General features: G+C 38.2%; 1 protein-coding gene across 1 annotated transcript in view; it reads left to right on the forward strand.

The window, feature by feature from the left end:
• Nucleotides 1-22,304, forward strand: part of mpp7b (MAGUK p55 scaffold protein 7b) — a 68,638-nt gene that overhangs the window by 10,965 nt on the left and 35,369 nt on the right. Inside the window, exons 4-11 of the mRNA XM_079876024.1 lie at nucleotides 2,785-2,862; nucleotides 8,524-8,604; nucleotides 9,881-10,021; nucleotides 12,740-12,821; nucleotides 13,532-13,617; nucleotides 17,045-17,116; nucleotides 17,207-17,403; nucleotides 18,483-18,547. Coding sequence (XP_079732150.1) covers nucleotides 2,785-2,862; nucleotides 8,524-8,604; nucleotides 9,881-10,021; nucleotides 12,740-12,821; nucleotides 13,532-13,617; nucleotides 17,045-17,116; nucleotides 17,207-17,403; nucleotides 18,483-18,547 — 802 coding nt within the window. The remainder of the gene's footprint in view (nucleotides 1-2,784; nucleotides 2,863-8,523; nucleotides 8,605-9,880; nucleotides 10,022-12,739; nucleotides 12,822-13,531; nucleotides 13,618-17,044; nucleotides 17,117-17,206; nucleotides 17,404-18,482; nucleotides 18,548-22,304) is intronic.

The following is a 22,304-nucleotide window of genomic DNA, read 5'->3' on the forward strand; positions in this document are numbered from 1 at the left end:
GTGAACAAAAGCACCAATCTCATTGGTCGGATAGTTTTTGACGCAGCGCGTCAAACCAAAAAAACGAACCCGAGGCGTTTTTTAAAAAATGACGCTTTTACGCGTGGCGTTTTTCGCGCCGGTGTGCACACTCACATTTGTTTAGTCACGAGGCGTTAAACGTCGGCGAATATCGCCCGCGAAATTCGTCACGGTGTGAACAGGCCTTTAGTATATCATTTCTTTGTACATATAATAAAGTAACTGCTGTGTTTAGATCCTTCTCATCCTTGCTGCAAACGTTTGTGTTAAGAGCACATATTGTTTTCATATCTGTCACGCGTCTCCTAGCAATGAGGTGCATGTTTCTGAGTTGGTTTGTATTCAGAATTAGCTGGAAGTCTGGTAGTTTGTGACCCTCAGTCGTTTAGTATATGCTTTTTCTCTTTAACCATTTTCAAAGTCAGCAAGTTTATGATGTTTTAACATCTGTATGATTTTAAGTAATGTAGTGTATACCAACCTCTACTCACACATTTATTCAATAACTTATTCATACGTTCCCATTTTTTTTATATTTCACTCATTAGCTCACTCATTCGCTTATTTCACATTGTTCAGTATTATATAACTCGTTATTTCAAAATTCGTTCCTGTTCATCCATTCATTCAGTGAGTGAGTCTCTCACTGCTACACTACTTCTTTAATCACGCATTCACTCACTCACTCATTTACTCACTTTGTTTAGTTATGGGCACTGGCATTTCTTCAGGATGAAATCTTTTGCAAGCTGAGTTCTCCAAACACTGCAGTCAGTGCACACCCAGCATCATATTTTGCTGGCAGACGAGTCTAATGAATCCAGCACATGCTGTCTGCGACACTGAGAGAGGGGGAGTTGAGGAGAGGTCGAAGGGGAAGGGGAGACTGTGATAAAAGCCCAAACACAGCTCAGCTGGACTGCTGGTGCTCTGTTCCATGAGTCACGTGGAGCTGTTAAGTGTTCAGTGCTCTTGCTCCATGTTGCTCTTTTAATACTAAGAAAGGATCAGATTTTCCAATCAATCTGACTTTTTACTTTCCTTAGAGAAACTACAGAACTACTCAAGAAAATAGTGCTGTCATACAGAAAATACTTGCACAAATGCATGCCACAATGATCATTTGAATGCACTATATTAAATACCAGTAGCATTTATGAATACTGCTTCATGCTATATCATAAAACATGCTCATACAAACGTGCAGACGATATAAAACACATTTATGATGTTTTATTCTTATTCAAGATTTTTGTATGAATAAACGAGTGAATGAATGAATGAATGAATGAAATGCACTAATATTTTATTTAGCAAGGATGGGATCAGTGACAGTAAAGACTTTTATATTGCTAAAAAACTATTTCAAATAAATGCTACTATATATATTTTTAAAATTATAATAATATTTTACAATATAATTTTTTTTTTATATAAAATAAATGCAGCCTTGGTGAACATAAGAGGCCATAATATGTTTAAAACAAAATTTTACCAACCTCAAACTTTTGAATAGTATTGGATGTATGTAACTATGTTTATGTATATTATGTTCTGTAATTTTATAATCTTTTTTCCTTCATTACAGTTCTAATAATGAAAAATTCAAGTGATTTAAAAAAAAAAAAAAAAAATTCCATGTAGTTTTAAAATTGAAATGAGATAATATAAACCTGCAACCATAATAATTCTAACATAATTCTAAATATTGTTATAGTCATTCTTGAAACTTCACCCACACACTTGTTGAGGGGCCATTAAAAATACATTGCCAGGTATCCCCCAATAAGCAAGCTATTCATTTATGTTGTACAAAACATTTCTGCATGAGTCTGAAATATCTCAGACCAATTCTCACCACACAACAAGTTCCAACTAATGCCAGAGTCCGTCTCAGCAGCAGCGAACACAAACGTGCAACTAAAGGATTATACTAAGTATGCGCAAAGAGAATGTTTCTGCTTTTTCCAAGGCTCTGCCATTTGACTGTAAAGGAAATCAGAGCTCTTTTTCTGTTGGAAAATAAGCAATTATACTGCCATTACAAACAAGAAGAAACTTTACAAGAAATGTACCATAAAAATCTGAAATAAATGTAGCATGTGGTCTGAGTCAGAATACATCTCCATAAATTGTAGTTTTTGCATATCACTGGGTTGACATAATGGCAGTTCTCTTATTGTGGAAATAAATATTTTACATATTTATTTAGACATATGAATTTACATAATTTTTTGCATTATGAAACAACAAGAGACATTAAGTGACAGCAAGTCTGTAAAAATACTTTGTGAAGTTTTGTGTAGAATGCGGCCCCAAAACTACAGGCCAAAATGTGTCTGGATTTAGTGTGTGATATCATCTTTTAAAAAATGTAAAATTGTTTTACTTAATACATCTGTTTTGAAACATGTTCCTCTTTATGAGTGCTGTTAGCTGTGTGAGGGCCATAAATATGATTACATCTTTCTTGGCTGATATTCTAATAGCTTTCCCATTGCTTATGCCGCACATAAAGTGGAGCCAAGTGGATGGACAGACAGATAAACACCCAAAACTCCTTAGCCTTTAATGTTAGTTTGTATTTGACTGATATATTACCTTTTGGTTACTTTTGCTCATCAGACTGTGTGATATATTACTCACAAAATACAGAGAAACATTTTGCTACTAGATGAATTTCAAGGGTGAGAGTCAAAGGGGTGAGCACTAACCCTCTGGGCATTGGACGACAGCCTAACCCCACTTCTCCTCTTCTCACAGGTCTATGACAGGCTGCAGAAGTACAGGGCCCAGCGGCCTGCTCCGCTACTGGATAGCACACAGGGCCTGGCTCAGGACGTAAGTTCTCCTCTAGGGCATCTAGTGGGACGAGATTCAGTTGCAGAACCTGTAGTCTGTTTAGTGTTGTCGGTTTGAAGTGTACTGGAAGGGATTACTATAGTGAACACTCCAGAGTCACATAAATATTTGTGCTGCACATGCAGCCTCACAGACACTCACTTATTTATTGTGTTATTTTTTTAATGAAATAATTTGGCAACTCCTAAGGCCAAAACTGCATTTTTGTGTATAAATGCCCAAAATGACCTGGTTTTCCCTTAACTCTTTAAAACCGCAGTGTATAACCACCAACATGATGAAACGGAAATAAAAAAAAAGTTTCAAAGAAGTTTCCCCAACACCCCTTTTATCTGCCCCTTGTAGGACAAACAAATAGTCCTGCCCTAAACTTGCACCTTTGATTGAGCCAATAATGCTACGTAATGCTGGTCAGAGGCCTGTCTCAGGAAGTAGGGAAAGATTGGGAAAAAACTCAGATTATTTATTATCTAAATTGTATATTATTGCATGCTCTATATGTGTGTGTACCATTGTGAATGTGAAAAACAAAAGCCTTTTTTTAAAGCTTATGAAGATCGTCCCCGTTCCCGGAAGGAGGGAACGATGACGTTACGTCAGAACGACTGACGAACTGGGATCTCGTCTGAGAGCCCAATTACCTTCGAGTGGTAACAGAACAAGCCAATGCACATTGGCAAGTGAGATTTGCAGCCAATGTATATAAGGCAGCGTGCGAATTCTCACATTAAGTTTTCCGCTGAAGAGCTGAGACTGGGTCCCGTCTGTGCCAGAGAAGGTACATGAATTGTGGCGACGGGGCGTAAGGTCTCTCTTTCCTCCTTCCTCCTTCCCTATTAGTCAGTCAAACTCGACTTTATGTCTAAATGATTGACGAATTAGGACGACGCCACCACTGCTGCCCCTTCCGAGCCCCGAGCAAGCCTCCTGGTCCCCCCGCACCTGTTGTGACAGAAGAAGGGACAGGGCTGTGCACGGAGAATGTCAATCTCTGATGTTTCAATTGATTCTAACTTCCTCTACGCCCTTGGTGACGAGCAGGCAGGGCGGGGGGCAGCCTCAGACTGACAGGGCAGGATGTGTTTGATCGCCACCGTCTGCTTCTGTACTGCCGAGAATTTCCGGGCAAAGTTCTCGACAGGGACGCCAAAGAGGCCAGCTTGGAAGATAGGGGAGTCGAGAAAGCGAACTTTGCCGACCTCCTTCATCTCGGCCAGTTTCAGCCAGAGATGGTGCTCCTGGCCCACTAGGGTGGACATCGTCTGCTCCAGGGACCGCAGTGACGTTCGTCACCCGGAGGCCAAGGTCCGTCGCTGTACGCGTACCAGTGTTAATTTTGACAGCAAATTTTGATTTAGTTTTAGTCATAGTCTTTTGACTAAAATGCCATTTAGTTTTAGTCATATTTTAGTCATCTGAATTGTTTTAGTTTTAGTCTAGTTTTAGTCGACGAAATACAATAAGATTTTAGTCGACTAAATCTACAGTAGACTTAGTCGACTAAAATATAATGGGTTTCAATTTAAATGCATTTATTTAGAATTTCTCTAAAATTTCCAAACCCATATAGCCTACTCCCGGAGAAAACATATATTAACCTAATATGAATGATTGAACGTGCAATACAGATACAGATTTAACTACTGTAACTTAAAAAATATCTTAAAATGAAATAAAACCACTTTTCCTAAAGTAGAACACAGTCTTTTTTTTTCAATTAATGATATATGAATTCTTTATAACTACTTGCATACATCATTCTCTATTCTTTCAAGCAGACATATTTATTTGTATGAATTAAATATAATTAATCCTTATTAAAGCTATTAACGAGCAGTGAATGCTTTTCTCTTTTTCTTTTGTTGCTTGATCAATATTAAGGACACAGACCGCATTAGGTTTATTACTCACTGTCACTTTAAGACATCGGTTCATGTCCAATGACATGCACATAGATACACTCACAACTGTTTAAGAAATAACCGACATAATTTACGTGAATACTCTCCAAAACGGACATTTAGACATAATATTTGTGTGTATTTGTCCATTCAGACATGAAAGAGAGCTCAATTCAGTCCTCGCGCGCTGTATAGGTGTCTATGTGAATGGCTGTACGCTTCGGGTCGGGTGTGTGCGCACAGAAAACCGTACCGAATATCGCTTTTTTTTTACGTCGTCACTCTTATTCAGATCTTCATGTCTGCTCTACTCATTCTCCCAGACGTTTACGTGTTTTAACGTTTTATGAGACATGCAGCGCATGCCAACTCGTGTGCCGCTGGGTAGATCACGTCACAGTACAATTGTGCGCATCTACCACAAATGCAGGACATCAGACTGGATCGCTTCCCAAATCGTCACTATCTAACATTTTCGTCTAGTTTTTATTCGTTGACGAAAATGTCAATAGATTTTCGTCATAGTTTTTGTCATTCAAAACTAGTTTTTATTTAGTTATCGTCTCGTTTTCGTCTGTGAAAAAATGTCGTTGACGAAAATAATGACGAAAAATTATTCGTCAACGAAATTAACACTGACGCGTACGCTCCTGCATCAACCCGGGGTCAGAACTACCCTTGTGCAGCTCTTTTAGTTCCTTGTTCTGGTATACTTGCAGGAGGGCCATGGCATGCAGGGCAGAGGGGGCCTGTCCAGCGGCACTGTAAGTCTGGACTCGAACAATGCTACTCTCCCCGAAGGGGGCAGCGTAGCCAAATCTTCATCCCCAGAGGACTCTAGCCCACCCTTCGAAGAGAGCTCCCACTGTAATCCTCAGATCACCCTGAATACCTTTACTAATCAATTAGTTCCTTTATGGGCAGCCATTTCAATGGCAAAAGTGTCCCAAATTACCTGAATTCACTTTTTTTTTTTTTACATATCTTCACTAATTATTTATTAATTATTTGTTCATGTTTTTGCAGAACCCAATCTAAAGTTGAAACTGTTCATTATTTTTACCTTATAAGTACCTTTATGTGCTTTGTACTTTTAGCTGTAACAAGGTTTGTGTAATAGCTAAGTTTAGCTAAATGCTAGCTAAAGACAACAACAACACATGGTTTAATTTGGGTGCAAAACATGTTTTTATTGCCTCAACACTTAGCATATAATATCCTTAAATAGAGGATATTCCTTGAATCATAAATCAACAGAAGATTTTTTTTTTTTTAAGGAAATACATATATCGATACAATGTAACAGTTTTAACCGTGCTTCCTTATAGTAATCAAATTGACCACTGTGCACTGTTTATCAGTTTAGGGTTTATACCAACCCTTAAACCTACCCATACACCAAACCTGAGTGTTTTGGAATAGTACATGAACACAATAAGTAAATTGTATCTAATTATTATTATTATTATTTTGTCATAAGTACATACATAAGTGCATGTTAAAGACATCTAATACAAAGTAAGACCAGTCATTCTTATATTGTTCAATTTTCTGTTGAATCCAGATCACTCATAGCTACCAAACACCTCTTTGCATTTATACATTTGTAAATGTAAAAAAAAAGAAAAAAAAGTAGGTACTATATGACCTGACGTTTAATGACATTTGTATCTTTTCAAGAACTGCATGATCATGTATGAATTGAAAGTTTAACAACATTTGTAAGGATTTTAAAAAATTGACATTCATCAGAAGAGAATTTAATCACACTGACTTTCTTCTGTTTCACATGATGTTCGTAAATGTCACACTTCATGTGAAACACTCATTATGGTTAATCATAGTTAACTGATAAATCAGGATCAAATCATTAGTCATTTGTGAGTTTCCTCAACCTGCTTTGTGAGACACGCCTTGGGAGACTAAACCAGTGTTTTGGAGAAATGCAACATTACTAATGGGTTACTGTTGACTCTGCTTATGAATCTGAGAAAGGAGAAAGCTGCACTCATCAATAAACATGGCCATTGACCTGAACCAGTTGGTGCAACAGCCACTTGCTTCATCGCTTGTCACATTGCTTTCACTATGAAGCCGCACTGGACAACTAAATGTCTTCCATGTCATATCATGCAAGAAACACACTGTACTGCAAAGACGCTTATTTCATGTGTTGTGTTCCAGTAAGTCATGGTAATATGAGCTGTGTGTCATCTGAAGACTTATATCCAGTTGTCATTGGATGCTTCATTGGATTGGAAGTTTATGTTTCCATTTGATAGTCTTGGAAGCATCATGCGAATCAGTCATTTTTGCACCATCATTTTATGGCAAAAAAAAGTTGAATTTTCAGCATCATTACTTCAGTCTTCAGTGTCACATGATCGTTCAGAAATCATTCTAATATGCTGATTTGTTTTTTACTGTAAGTTTGATCAAGTAAAAGCAGCCAAAATGCAGTTTTGATATTTTCAAAAACATTCAAAAATCTTAATGATTTCAAACCAACACAGTATTCCGACACAAAAATAAAAAAAAACTACTAGCTCAACAAGGCTCACGAAAAAAAAAAAAAGTTAAATATTCTGCCCTGTAAAGTAAAAATCGCAAAATCCATAGTAATCGATTGTCGAGTTCACGCGCATTGGTTTAGTACCTATGATCATGCGCGTGAACTCGACAATCGATTACTATGGACTTAGACCGAAAACAGGATGTAAATACAGGTATGTGCGCTGGCTGAATAAACATCATTTTTATTCATATCTTTCACATCTACTGCAGTCAGATTCCCCGTGTTCACTCTGAAGGAATCACTCACATGACCTGTGCACTTGTAATGACACATCAAGGATGTTAAGAGGCTAAAAGCAGGTTTAAAACTTGCCCCATTGAAGTCAACAGGGTGCAAATTTTAAAAAGAGGATAACACGGTGTAGGCAACACCGATTTTTGTCGTTGTTCTCAGTACTGACAGCACTCCAAATGTACAAAAAAATGAGCTCAATGTTAAAATTGACCGGAGTTCTCCTTTAACGTTGCCATTTTTACGTTATCAGTTGGATTACACTTCAACCTCTTTCTTTCTTCATTACAATTATCTCCCTTTAACAGTATTCAAATTTCTATTAGCCTATAAAACTACGTTTTCTGTCTTCCTTGCACATCTTGCAAAAACAATCAGCCCTGTCTTTATCAACTCAATTCTGCAGAGACTCTTAAAACAAAGATTATCTCCATCTTTTGACTGTGCACGCTGTATTTCATTAAGGCAAAGAGTGGTTTTGAAGTGATATCGATTTCCATCTTCTCTCCGACTGAAAACGAGGAGGACATTTTGGAGCATTAAGCCGTTAAAAGCATTTTCCTTACGTTGCAGCTCAGTGTAAAATTTCAGTTTTGGAGATTTAATGTATGTTTAACGTCAGGTCCGGTGTTACTCACAACCACATTCAGTCTAGTTGGTTTTTGCTTGGCTGAACCACAACAGAAACAGTTATTTCTCCAGGGCTCATGGTCCTGTGGCTTTTTGACCTGCTATGTAAACACTCGCATAGTATTGTCAAGTGGGTTGGGATAGATTGAACCAGACCACCAAGCATTGCCAAAGCAAACTCTTACCAGATCGGTTCATGATACTTGAGCGAAAACTATAAGCCAAAAGGGATGGTCAGAGACTTTTGCCTGTTATAACATATAGACATTATCACATTTTGTTGTTTTTCATGTTTCGTTCCAGTTGGCGGAAGTGCTGCGTGGTGTTGTCACCAGCCCAGAGACAACAGAGTTGTTACACTTGCTCTCCAAACCTCATGTACAGGTGAGAAGAGAATGTACATGTGGGTCAAGGTTTGGTCAAGATCTCAAGAAAGGTGGATTGACATATCTGACTGACTGAAAACAGAAGCAGATAAAAGTATTCCTGTTTTTATGGTGGGCCGGTGTCATTAGATAAAGTACATTAATAGTATTTGGTGTAAAATCAATCCAAGTTATGAGTATTTCTTTCTTTTCACAAGTTGTCTGTTGTAGGCTTGCATATTCTTCTTTTGGAGCAGATGATTATATGCAACTGATAAAATATGGAAAATGTACATTACTCTCTGACATCAAGCATGAACTGGACATAAAAATAAAGAAAATTCACATTTAGAGCTGTTACAAAACAGACCCACACATTAAGTTTATAGAGTTCAGGAGTTTTACTTATGAGGGCCCTGACAGCTTTATTTGTGATTGGTCTAATGATATGTTGCTTCTTGGATCGTTTGTTTGGCTCTCACATTTTATAAGGCAAAACTGGGTTGCCTCAGTGAGGTGATATTCAGTGTGGAAAGATACTTTATCAGGCCAAGTGAGAAGACCAATCAACTGTGTTGATTGTTGACTTACTTGATGTGCTGAGAATATTTTTTACCCTGGACATATTCAATGGTTTGTGGTCTGTAAGACTGTTTATTTCAAATTTATTTGAAATTGCAATGTTTTGTAACATTTTAAATGTAACATTAAAAAATTACACTTTTGTTCAATTTCATGTATCTTTGCTGAATAAAAGTATTAATTTCTTAAAAAAAAAAAAAAAAAACCTACTGACCCCAATCTTTTGAACGCTACTTGTAAAGGATAAATTAATCTTTCTTCAATTCTTGCTATCTTGATTCTGATTGGTCAGTCATGTCATTATGCAATTGTTTATATATATTTGTATCTAAACAGGTATTTTCAAACTCCATAAATTATGTTTTTTGACCCCCAAAATATGTATTTCTTTCATGGGCCCCTTTCTTGAAGGCATATATTGTTATATATAAAGACCCTTTTTCGTAACATAAATCTATGAATAATTAAAAAAATATAAAGACAGTATTGTAAAAACCAAAGTTTTTTTTATTGTCTTTGTATTAAAGCAAATTATATAAATAGTTATCGGCAAAACGTTTATTTTTTTTCCTACCCACTATTATAGTAATGTTAGATAAAATGATAAAATTGTAAAAATAAATGCATTTTCCCCAACATTATACCATAGAAATACTGCTAACCGAATTCCCGACCAGATAATGTCATACCTGTGCTCTCATTATCCTCTTCAGGCTTTTCTCTCAGTGCATGACACGGTGGCCCAGAAAGAGTTTGACCCTCGGTTGCCGCCTCTGCCTCCACTCCCTGATAACGATGAGAAAGAGGAAGATTCGATCAAGATTGTTTGCCTGATGAAAAACCAGGAGCCACTGGTAGGTCCCTCTGGATAACGTGAGTAAAACATAAGAATATAGTCCATTAATATCATGCTGGTTAAAAACAGGTTACAGTAGTAGAAGCTCAGCAGTTAATTCATTCTGAGATCTGCTTCAGCTTTAAATATAAAGTACATTGGACTCCCTTCAACCCTGTCAACTATCAGAAACCTTTAAAAACGTATTTTTGAAGAATAATGTTTTAAAATCATCCATAGGTTAACTTTCCATTCCTCCTGTTTAGGTAAAGGTCATGGCTCTGAAGTTGATTAGGAATCAATTGAAATCAACTGAAATTGATTACTTCGCTGAATTGTTTTTGATTGTAATCAGCAGAGCACTAATAAGGCCAGCATATTTAGAGGGAAGATTTGGATTATCCTATAATGCTAGAGTATCAAATAGCAACCTGGATCAGTTTTGCCCTCAACTCTACCTCCAGAATCATATTTTCCATCACTGAACAAAACCATCTGGACTTACAATTGTGTTAGTTAAATGGGATGCTTTGAATACAAATAGGAAACACTGAACAGCACTCTGCATGTAAAACGCATGACTTCAGATTGAACCCTCTCAAACAAGGTTTATCTTTTTACTGTGGGTTATCCTTCTACTTCTGACGCACAATGTGGCTGTATTCCCATTCGCAATGCATAGCTTGTAAAATGTCGATTTTCTCCGTTATTACTCCTTTTGTCTATAACATCTGGCGAATAATGCCGAAGGAGGCAGCCATTTGAATGAGGCTTTATGAATTGCAGAGAATGAATGGAAAGAGCACCATCAGTTTTTGGTACGACCGTGACGAAGAGTCCCTCCTTGCCCTTCCACTCACTAAACTCAATGGGGTTTTTTTTCATCTGTTGTCTACCATGATTGTGAATAGTCTATGATGAATTAATCAGATGACAGTCAAATACACAAAATATTCTAGAAGTCTGAAGGGAACAAATAGATGCAGTTTCATCAAATAAAAATCTGTCTGTATATATGCCTTACCTAATTATATACACTATATACCATTCAAAAGTTGTTGTTGTTGTTTTTTTACTTGATCCTGAAAATTACTTTTATTCAGCAATAAAATCGAAACAAAATTCAAATAAATGCTGTTCTTTTGAACTTTCTATTCATCTATGAATCCTGAACAAAAGTGCATCATAGTTTCCACAAAAAATATTAAGCTGCACAACTGTTTTCAACATTGATAATTATAAGAAATGTTTCTTGATAACTAGATCAGCATTTCAGAATGAAGGATCATGTGACACTAAGATTTGAGTAATCATACTGAAAAATAAGCTTTGCCATCACAGGAATAAATTACATTTTACAATATATTTAAATAAAAAAATGCTTTTTTTAAATTAAAATATATATATATATATAACATTTTTAAACATTACAGTTTTCACTGTATTTTTGATTGATTAACATAAGAAATAAATAATATAATCTACTGACCCCAAACTTTTGAATGGTATCTATCTACACTTTCTTTTCTTGTATTATTTCAGTGGTTTGTTTCTCAATTTCTTTGCATATAGTGATCTAATCAGTGTTGCCAAGTCTGCGGTTTTCAGACCAGGCAGATGGGGTTAGTGATCACTGATTAAACCATTAACCTTAAATATGATCGTTTTGTCTTGGAGCAGAACCCATCTGTTTTCTCTGCACCATTAGTAGTGAGCTATAAACACTGCGTCGTGGCTTTTCCGTGTTCTATTTATGTGAAGGAACTAGAAAGTTCTCCACAATCCAGAGATCTTTTTGTGCTTCTAATAGGGGACCTGAGCCCTGTGATTAAGGATTACAGGCCATTTTGGCTTCTGTGGTCAAGGAACTATGCAGGGCCTCCTAACTCCTGTATCAGTATCATTGTCTGCTTCTAAACAGGCTTGTTAAAGCTTGGTCTCCTGAAACGGGTCATGTCAGAGGCCCTTTGAGGACTAAAATGTTCTTTTAACCATAGTTTGGACTAGTTTATTTCAGGACCTCTGCAAGTTGTTAATATATTTTGGAGAGTTTAACCTATACGGTATTAGTGCTTGTGGTGTGGTGGCCATGGTTGGTGTATTGATTGTCCTGGGAGATGAGGCATGTGAAAACAGAAATGATTTTTCTCTCTAAGCAATGTGAGATGGTGCTAATGAAAATGGACTTGAAGCACAACACGGTTGTGTATAATTTAGAAAGGTCAAACCTGATGTCTGTTTAGATCTAATGAACCTGAAAGATTCATTTCACTGGCTGCTGATTTTTTCCCCCCCTTCAGACAAATGAAGGAAAGACAACTGATCTGATGTTTGACATATGCCAGCAAGCTGTATGATTTAAACAAAAGCTTTTTTTGTCTTAATTTGAGCTTTCATGAATAGAGTTTTCCTCATTAAGTTTGACTTATTCGTCATGGTTTCATGGAACATTTAACGCTCAGCTCCCACTGCATAACATGTTTAAGATTCCTATTGTGATATTCACACCTGTAGTGCCCTTTCTAAAGAAATTTCTGTCCAGATTTCTACTTGGACTTATCCTGACAGTCACATATGGATTTACAAGGCAAACTGGGATTGTTTGCTAGGAATCGGTCCCTCCAGATATATGAACTTGTGCTTTACAGTCGATTTGCTTTGAATGAATTTTAAAATCTTAGACTTGCATTTCTGAATGACAGCCTACAGACCCTCAACAAACATTTCTATGTTCCAGGGAGCCACCATAAAGAGAGACGAGTCCACTGGTGCTATAGTTGTAGCTCGGGTCCTGAGAGGAGGAGCTGCTGATCGGAGTGGTGAGATGCACTTTAAATGTATTAATATTATAACCTCTTTCACCATTGTGTTCTTGATCAACACTCTTATAATTAGAAACTAAATTTGTGTATAGATTGATGCCATAAAATAACCCTTTATGTCGACCTGAAATGGAAATTTCCCATCTTATTGTGAATAATTTTGTAACATTTAATCAAGTGAAATGACACTTTTTTCTAGTGATGTATGCTGGAATTCTCTAATCATTTAGTCAGATTAAACCCCGCCCCTTTCTTTCAAAAGACTGCAAGCTCACATTCAAATCTGCAAGTTTATTATCATAAACCAAAACTAAGACAAAAGCAAGTAGTTTCAAAACATGTAACTTACATGTTTTGAACATGTAACATTGTAAACTTAAAATATACATCATGTAAGAAAACAACAACAAACCCCTTAAACTAAACTAAATACAGGCTAAAAAACATACTCAAAAGTCTTGCTTATTTAAGAGAATTCTGAATGCTACTGGCTAAAGAAATTATTCACATAAGACAACAGTGTAATACACGCCCCAAACATGTTATAGTTATAGTTATGTTTATAGTTCCTGAAGCTGGATTGTGAGTGGTTAGTAAATAAGACACACGGAGCTTTGTACTGAAATAACTGAATTCACCTCACAATGTTCGACGTAATTCTTTCTGCCGATTCTTTCTTCTCATTGCTTCATTGGTGGATGCCACAGGTCTAATTCGTGAAGGTGACAAACTCAAGGAAGTCAATGGAGTTCCAGTGGAGGACAAGAACCCAGAGGAGATCATTCCCATACTAGTATGCGTTGCTGGTCAGTCGCCAGCGTGTTTGGATGCTGGTTCCCCGCATGGGATGCTAGTGTCCTGCTGTCCCCATCAGGCTTCTTAATTAGCTTAACCAGCAAACCTTTCTTGGTCAACACGGCTGAGCTGGCTAGACCAGCAATATCCAGAATAGAAACTGATGTTAGTCTAAGCTGCATGCTTGAATGTGTTTGGGCATTTGGTGTGTCTGTGCATTTGTGTTTGAGGGTTTTCTGGAGCCTTACAAATTTGCATTCTCTCTTTGTTTATACACTACTAGTCAAAAGTTTGCAATAATTATATTTTTTTCAGAAATCATTCTAATATGCTAATCATTAATGTTTTGTATGAATGTTTCGCTGCTTAATATTTTTAATATTTTTAAACTGTTATACCCCACACTTTTGATTGGTCAATAAAATAAATTATATTATTAATAATAATATTTTTAATCAAAAGGGACAGTCAAGTATATTTCAAGTCAAGTCAAGTATATTTGTATAGCGCTTTTCACAATACAAATTGTATCAAAGCAGCTTCACAGTATTAAATTAAAATAATACAACAAGGTTTGTTTCTAGTGGAATTTATTGATTGATAAAATTAAATTAATATTCCCAAAATATCCCCAACTGAGCAAGCCAAAGGCAACAGTGGCAAGGAACTGAAAAACTCCATCAAGTGACCTAATGGAGAAAAAAAAAACCTTGGGAGAACCCGGGCTCAGTCGGGGGCCAGTTCTCCTCTGGCGTTTATGAACTAGAGGTCGGATTTAACTGTAAGATTAAAAATATTATATGAATGCCTGGCTGAAGAGATGCGTCTTTAATCTAGTTTTAAACTGGGAGAGCGAGTCTGAGCAACGAACAGTATCAGGAAGACTATTCCAGAGTTTTGGAGCTAAATGTGAAAACGCCCTCCCTCCTTTGGTGGATCTGGATATCCTAGGTATGACCAAAAGCCTCGAATTTAGTGATCTTAAAGAGTGCGATGGATTATAGGGCAATAGAAGATCCGTTAAATAGACGAGCTAAGCCGTTTAGGGCTTTATAAGTCAGTAGCAATACCTTGTAATTAATACGGGACTTTATAGGTAACCAATGTAGTGATGTTAAAATCGGTGTTATATGTTCATATTTTCTTGATCTAGTAAGAACTCTAGCGGCGGCATTTTGGACTAACTGTAGCTTGTTTATTTAGGATGCAGGACAACCGGCTAATAAAGCATTACAGTAATCTAGTCTCGAGGTCATGAATGCATGAACTAACTTTTCTGCGTCAAAAACTGATAGCATGTTACGTAGCTTAGCAATGTTTCTAAGGTGGAAAAAGGCTGTTCTTGTAACATATGAAATATGATTTTCAAAAGACAGGTTGCAGTCTAGTATAACACCCAGGTCTTTTACTATAGAGGATAAAGTAACAGGACATCCTAATATGTTAAAGTTGTATTGTGAGAGGTTTTGTGGGTGGTTTTTTGAACCGATAAGTAGTACCTCTGTCTTGTCTGGATTTAATAAAAGAAAATTGTGCATCATCCAATCTTTTATATCTTTAACACACTCTGTTAATTTGGATAATTTAGCGTTTTCATCTGGCCGTGATGAAATATAGATTTGAGTGTCATCAGCATAACAATGGAAACTAATTCCATGTTTCCTTATAATATTTCCAAGTGGCAGCATATATATTGAAAATAACAGAGGGCCTAACACAGATCCCTGCGGCACTCCATAGTTTACTGGAGTTATGATCGATTTTTCTCCATTTAAATAGACAAAATGGTAGCGGTCAGATAAATACGATCTAAACCAGCTTAATGCTTGTCCTTGAACACCAGTATAACTTTGTAGTCGATCTAAGAGTATTTTATGATCTATAGTATCGAACGCAGTACTAAGATCAAGTAAAACTAGTATTGAGATACAGCCTTGGTCAGAAGCTAAGAGTAAATCATTTGTGATTTTAACAAGCGCAGTTTCAGTGCTATGATGCGGTCTGAATTAAGACTGAAACTTTTCATAGGTGTCATTTCCTTGCAGGAAAGAGCCCAGTTGGGCGGACACAACTTTTTCTAGTATTTTAGACATAAAAGGAAGATTTGAAATGGGTCTATAATTTGCTAGATTATGTGGGTCTAATTGTGGTTTCTTAATGTGAGGTTTTATAACTGCCAGTTTAAATGTTCTTGGAACATGACCTAAAGATAAAGACGAGTTAATAATATTGAGGAGAGGCTCTTCCACTATAGGTAACACTTCTTTCAATAGTTTAGTGGGTAATGGATATAATAAACATGTTGTTGTTTTAGATGAAGTGATAAGTTTATTTAACTCTTTTTGTTCTATAGTTGTAAAGCACTGTAATTGTTCTTGCGGGGTGATAATTGAGGCTGAATTATAAGGCGCGATTGAAGATTGAACGTTTACAATTGTGGTTCTGATGCTTTCTATTTTCTCAGTGAAGAACTTCATGAAATCATTACTACTAAACTGTAACGGAATATTTTGTTCAGGAGACATCTGTTTATTTGTTAGTCTAGCCACGGTGTTAAATAAAAACCTAGGATTGTTTTGGTTGTTTTCTGTTAGTTTGCGGAGGTGCTCAGCCCTGGCCGCTTTTAGGGCCTTTTTATAACGTGACATACTGTCTTTCCAAGCGATTCTAAAGACCTCTAAATTACTTTGTTTCCATTTACGCTCTAAATTACGGGTTTCTCTCTTTAAAACATGCGTAGTATTGTTGTACCATGGTGCTTTACTTTTCTCTCTGACCTTTTTTAATCTTTTTTAAACAGTAAAGTCATCCATAATGTTTCAAAAGATTTCAGTTTCAAATAAATATTTTTTTCTTTAACTCTCGTCAAAGAATCCTGAAAAAAAGGCATCACGCCTTCCACAAAAAATATTAAGCAACAAAAAATGTATAACAATAATAACCATTATTAATAATTAAGCACCAATAATAATTGCTAATAAATAAGTGCCATATGAGCATATAAGAATGATTCCTGAAGGATCATGTAACACCAAAGACTATGTAATGATGCTGAAAATTCAGCTTTGCCATCACAGGAATACATTACATTTTAAAATATATTGTTATTTAAAATTGTAACAATATTATTTACAATTTTTACATTTTATGTACACAATATTAATATTTTTTACTGTATTTTTGGTCAAATAAAGGCAGTCTTGATGAGCATAAGAGGAATATTTTCCTGTTATCACTGTAAAGCTGCTTTGCAACAATTTGTATTGTAAAAAGCGCTATATAAATAAAGGTGACTTTACTTGACTTCTTTCAAAAACATGAAAAAAAAATCTTAATTATTCCAAACTTTTGACCAGAGTAAATGTTATTCAGTCTGAACCTTGTAAGCTTTTCTTGAGCCTGTATGTCCTTATCACATCCTCTAGGCCCATTCAGAAGGAGCAGTGACCTTCACAGTCATCCCAGGCACCAAAGAAGAGCCGGAGACCATAGAAACCGTACAGAGTCGTTTTCTGAATTGCATTTTACACTCCAGATAATTTAAGCCACAACTGGTGACATCAACATGTGTTTGTGGATTGTTGCAGATCTTTGTGAGGGCACTTTTTGACTATGAACCCCAAGCAGATCCCGCTATTCCATGCAAAGACGCCGGATTGGAATTCTGGAGAGGAGATGTGTTGCAGATTGTAAGCCAAGAAGATGACACCTGGTGGCAGGCCAGACGGCACGGTGACGCCAACCTCAGGGCTGGATTGATTCCCTCAAGACAGCTTCAGGAAAGGTAAGAAAACTTTCATAATCAAAGACTGTTGCAAAGTTTCACTCCAAGTCTAGACTGAAGAAACTAAATCCTTTTGTTGTCAGAGTCATACACCGATGTTGTCAGTCAGACTTGGATCCTGTCATCATGTTCCCAATGCTGAATTATACACAGTCAATGGCAACTCAGTCTGACACTCCCTTAGTCAAACTTTAAATCTTGTAAGAAAAACAATCAATCTCATCAACATTTAAATAAAATGTCTTTTGTCTGGACACTTCGGTGCCTGGAAAGACAATGGGAATCTATCAGCCTGCTGAGATTTTATAATTTGTGTGTCTTTCAACTGATGACATGACTGTGACATCATTGAAAGGTTTACTATAGGCAATAACTTGATCTAGTCTCAGACTTAGATGACACATTTACCACAGTCCGTTCACTGACTGTCTAATACGGCCCAAAATCATGTTTAAAAGCTAGTTGATTTATGTGCATTTGAATAGTTTGCCAGATTAGTTAAATTGAATCGTTTGAGACACTTAGTTACAAATAAACTTGATATCAATGAGCAGAACTGTAAAAGAGAGTTTTGTCTGTGAAATAGTCTGTATTTATTACTTTTAGACGTGCAGATCACAAATTCTATATCCATATCTTGTTTTTGTTTCTGTAGTATAATATTCACTACCATTGAAAAGTTTGGGGTCAACTTTTGAGTTTGGGTTCTTTAATCAATACTTTATTCAGCAAGGATTAAATTGATCAAAAGTGGCCGTTAAGACTTTTACATGGTTGCAAAAATGAATGCTGAAGAAATATATATATATATTCAAATAGAAAACATAATTCTACAAAATAGTAAAAACAGAAAATAGTAATAGTATGAAATATAATTACAGTTTAAAATATAACTAATTATATTTCATACTATTACTGTTTTTATTATTTTTGATCAAATTAATTCAATTTTGGAGAGCATAGGAGACTCTGACTGACGCCAAACTATGTTTTGACTATGTGAGATTGAACTTCATCTTCATCTGAAATTAACTGGAGCTAACTGTGTTTTCAGCATAGTTTCAATGTTTTTCCTACAGGAGAGTTACTTTACAAAGGCCTGAAGTTCTGTTTCACCCACCCAGAGTGTCGAAGGCATTCGGCGGTAAGCTCAGAAATCCCTGACATTTACTAGACAGAGCTGTATTAAAACGACATGCAGATAAGACATTATTTGAAAAAAATTCAAATGCTAAAAATATCCACTCCCTCCAGCCCTGTCCAAAATGGTGCATTTGATGTGCACTAGCAGACTTTAGCCCGGCAAGGCAGTAGGGTGTACCTTTAATTTCCACCCTCATTGTGCAGTTCTTCTGAGCCTTCACTGAGATGTCAGATGTCTCATTAAGAGGAAAACTGCTAGAGCGTTTTGCATTGGGAAGTCCAATACATTTTTTATTAGCTTGACATGCGTTTCTAATAGGCTGAATATTAATTTGCGAGTGATATTTTTGCTGAGATCGCCACTGGCGACAATATAATTTTAAATGTTGTGATTTTGCAGTGAAAAAAAACTCACTGAGTTACTCACTGAGATAGAAAATGACGGAGACGTGTTAATGAATGAACATCCAAAAGTGCAGGAAGGCAGTGTCTATTTCGTGCACACAAAGTAGCTAAACTATATATCCACTAGGCTATATCACATAATCCTGATATTTTTATTTAACCTGTTGTCTACATGAGAAAGAATGGAAGGAGCTAAAAATGAAATTTCAACATCGCCCATATAATTGTATGTGAAGAGCTGCCTTTCACCAAATTTATCTATAAGAAAAATAGATTGGGTGTGTGCAAGACATACAACAACGTTTATAGGATGCATTAGGAGAAGGCCACACTATACTCATTGGCCAAGTGATGCTGACATTATTATGGTCTATGACACTGGTTCAGACTGTGTAAAGAACAATTCTTTGTTACTGAATGTAGTTCTCAAGTTGGAAAAGCAATTCAGTTCCTACTTTAAGTGTATCTTAGATCCCAGGACACCTACAGGATGGATGAAAATGCTGATACTGTAGAAGGAGGGCAGACCTGACAGCACATGACACAATTAAAACATTTAATTTGACTACTTAATTTGGGCAAATTAGAGAGCTTGCAAATCTCCTATCCTTTTAAGAGAAGTAAAAGCTAAGAGGAACAACTTCTTGAGAGTCAGAAACTTGAATTGAACCTCTTCTGTAATCTCAAAGTGAGCCAGGGACAGGCCAAGGCCAGATCCCAAGCCGGTACCCTAGTGCATACTGCAAGACTCAGCCTCAATGTGCCATGGTGGAAACGTGTTACCAAAGGGTCTCTCCCTAAAGACATTCCACCCAAAGGAATGTGGTAAATAGCTATGGCCGCCACATAGACCTTTAAAGTGGATGGGGATAACCCTGCAGCGAATCGCTCCTGCAGGAACTCCAGCACTGTACCAACAGGGCAGCTCTAGAGTGAAGGATGGTCTCAACAACCTCAGTTGAGTGACCAGAATCTATGAGCTGGGCCCCCTCAGCTTCCACAGTTCTGGGCGGGGGTGAAGTATTGAGCCCCCTGCCTGGGACAGAAGGTCCCTCCTGATCGGAATCTCCCAAAGAGAGCCATCGAAGAGAGACACAAGATCCAAGAACCACACTCTGCCCGGTCACCACGGGGCGATCAAGGTGAGACAGACCTTGTACCGGCGAACTCTCTCCAGAACTCCCGGAAGCAGAGCGATCGGGGGGAAAGTGTTCAGAGACGTAACCTCGGCCATGTCTGAACCATAGCATCCAGTCCCAGAGAAGCTAGATGCGTGAGGGAGAACCAGAGTGGACAGTAAGACATCTCCGAGATGCAAACAGATCCATTAGTGCCTGGCTGAGCACCCTCCATTCGCCTGGCCTCAGCGCCTGTCTCAACATGATGTCTGCTCCCTGGTTATGGCACCCAGGGATGTAAGCTGAGTGAAATCAGCTTTCCCTACGAACACAGGAGGATTTGGTGTGCCAGTTTGCGGAGTGGATGTGGGCGCAAACCACACTGGTGATTTATGTTGGCATCCACCAATGTGTTGTCTGACTGAACCCTTGAGATCTTGGAGAAAAATTCTTGAGAGCAAGAAAGACAGCCTTTATTTCCAGTCGATTGATATGCCAGGAGAGATGGTGGCCCCTCCAGAGACCTTGAGTTGAGCGACCCTCTAGAATCACTCCCCAACCCGTGAGGGAAGCATCCGTAGTTAGCATCTTGCAACAAGGAGCTCCCAACACAGGACTTTGGCCTAGGGTTTCTTCCACATAACCAAAGCACGTAAGGATCGCCCAGTGACCTTGATCATGCGAAAAGGATTGCCCCTTGGGGAAAACCCCCTAGTCCTTAGCCACCACTGTAGGGGTCTTATGTACAACAGGCCAAAAAGTATCACTTTGAACGCTGCTGCCATCAAACCCAACAGTCTCTGAAACTGTTTCACAGTGAGTGACTGGCCTAGCTTTACTCGGTTTACAGTTGACCTGACTGATTCAATGCGTGCAGGGGAAAGCCGTGTTTGCATCATAACCAAATCCCACACCACGCCTAGAAAAGTGGTCCTCTGTGCTGGAGAAAGCACACTCTTCTTGGCGTTTAATCTTAACCCCAACATTTTAATGTGCCAACAAACTGTATGGGCCCTTCGGGTAGTAGCTCTCTGTTTTTGTGTGGCATGGTGTGAGGAGCTTGCTTTCGATGTTTGGGGCTGCTCCTACTCAGCAGTCCCAGAGACCTGAGAGTGGCGGGGGGAGAGCTTTTGGAATGCCGCCGCCTGTTTGCTGTCCTCATGGAAATTCTCTTCAACTGTGTTGACAGAGTCGCCGAAGAGGCCAGGAGGTGATAGCGGGGCAACCATAAGGAGGCTCTTATCTTTCTCTTTGATGGCACTGAGATTCAACCATAAATGCCTCTCCAGGGCTGCCATAGCACGACCAATGGACCTAGCCGTCTCCTTGGTGGCCCGGAAAGAAAGATCTGTGGCCCAACACAACGCAGTGACTGCGTCAGGCCCAATTCCCTCGCCCTCATCCAGGTCTCCTAACAAATCTGCCTGGTAGGCTTGCAGCAAGCTCATGGTGTGTAAGCAAGCTAAAGCCTGACCAGACGCTCAATATGCTTGCTTGGTGGGAAGTGTCAAAGCCTTTAGGGATGATGCAGTCTGGGGAGAGATAGCTGGCTAGCGTCTCTTCCACCTTAGGCATCGCCCCATATCCGTGCTCTTTGTGGCCAACTATTGTTTGTGCACTGTGAACTCGATAGGAGACCGGTTTCTTAGACAATCTGGACACAGTGTGGAGATCGGGAAAAAATGGAAGGCCCCAACGAAAAAAGGCTATGCTCATCAGTGCAGGAAGCGTTCGTCTCGTTTACTTTTGAGATGAACGTCCTGCTTCTCAGCTGGCCAGTCAATGTTCAGTCTGGCAACAGCACGAGTCACAACCTCCACCAGATCCTCATAGGCTGGAGAATGAGGTGGCAAGTCCTCAAGCTCTCCTGCCTTGATGCTTTCAACATCCAACTCCTCAGAGCTGGATATTTGCAGCATCGGTGCCTCACCCAGTGCCTCAGTCCGTAGTGGAAGCTGTTTACAATGTACACAGCCAGCACCCTCGAGCGCTGACTGTGCATGCTCCGCTCCCAAACAAACAACATAGAGATTGTGTGTATCCCCACCTGTGATGTAGTGTGGGCAGGGATGAACACACAATCTAAATTGCTGCTTAATATCAAATAAACAAACACAAAACGAAAGTAAAATTGGCAGCTCCTCACATACTGCCGCACACACATAAACTAAACATAATGTAAAGTCCAGGCCTGGTCCTTTCTCGTCCTTCACTGTCGTCGCTCCTCCTCTTATG

This window comes from Squalius cephalus (assembly GCF_949319135.1).
Source record: "Squalius cephalus genome assembly, chromosome: 7".
In the NCBI taxonomy this organism is placed as follows: Eukaryota; Metazoa; Chordata; class Actinopteri; order Cypriniformes; family Leuciscidae; genus Squalius; species Squalius cephalus.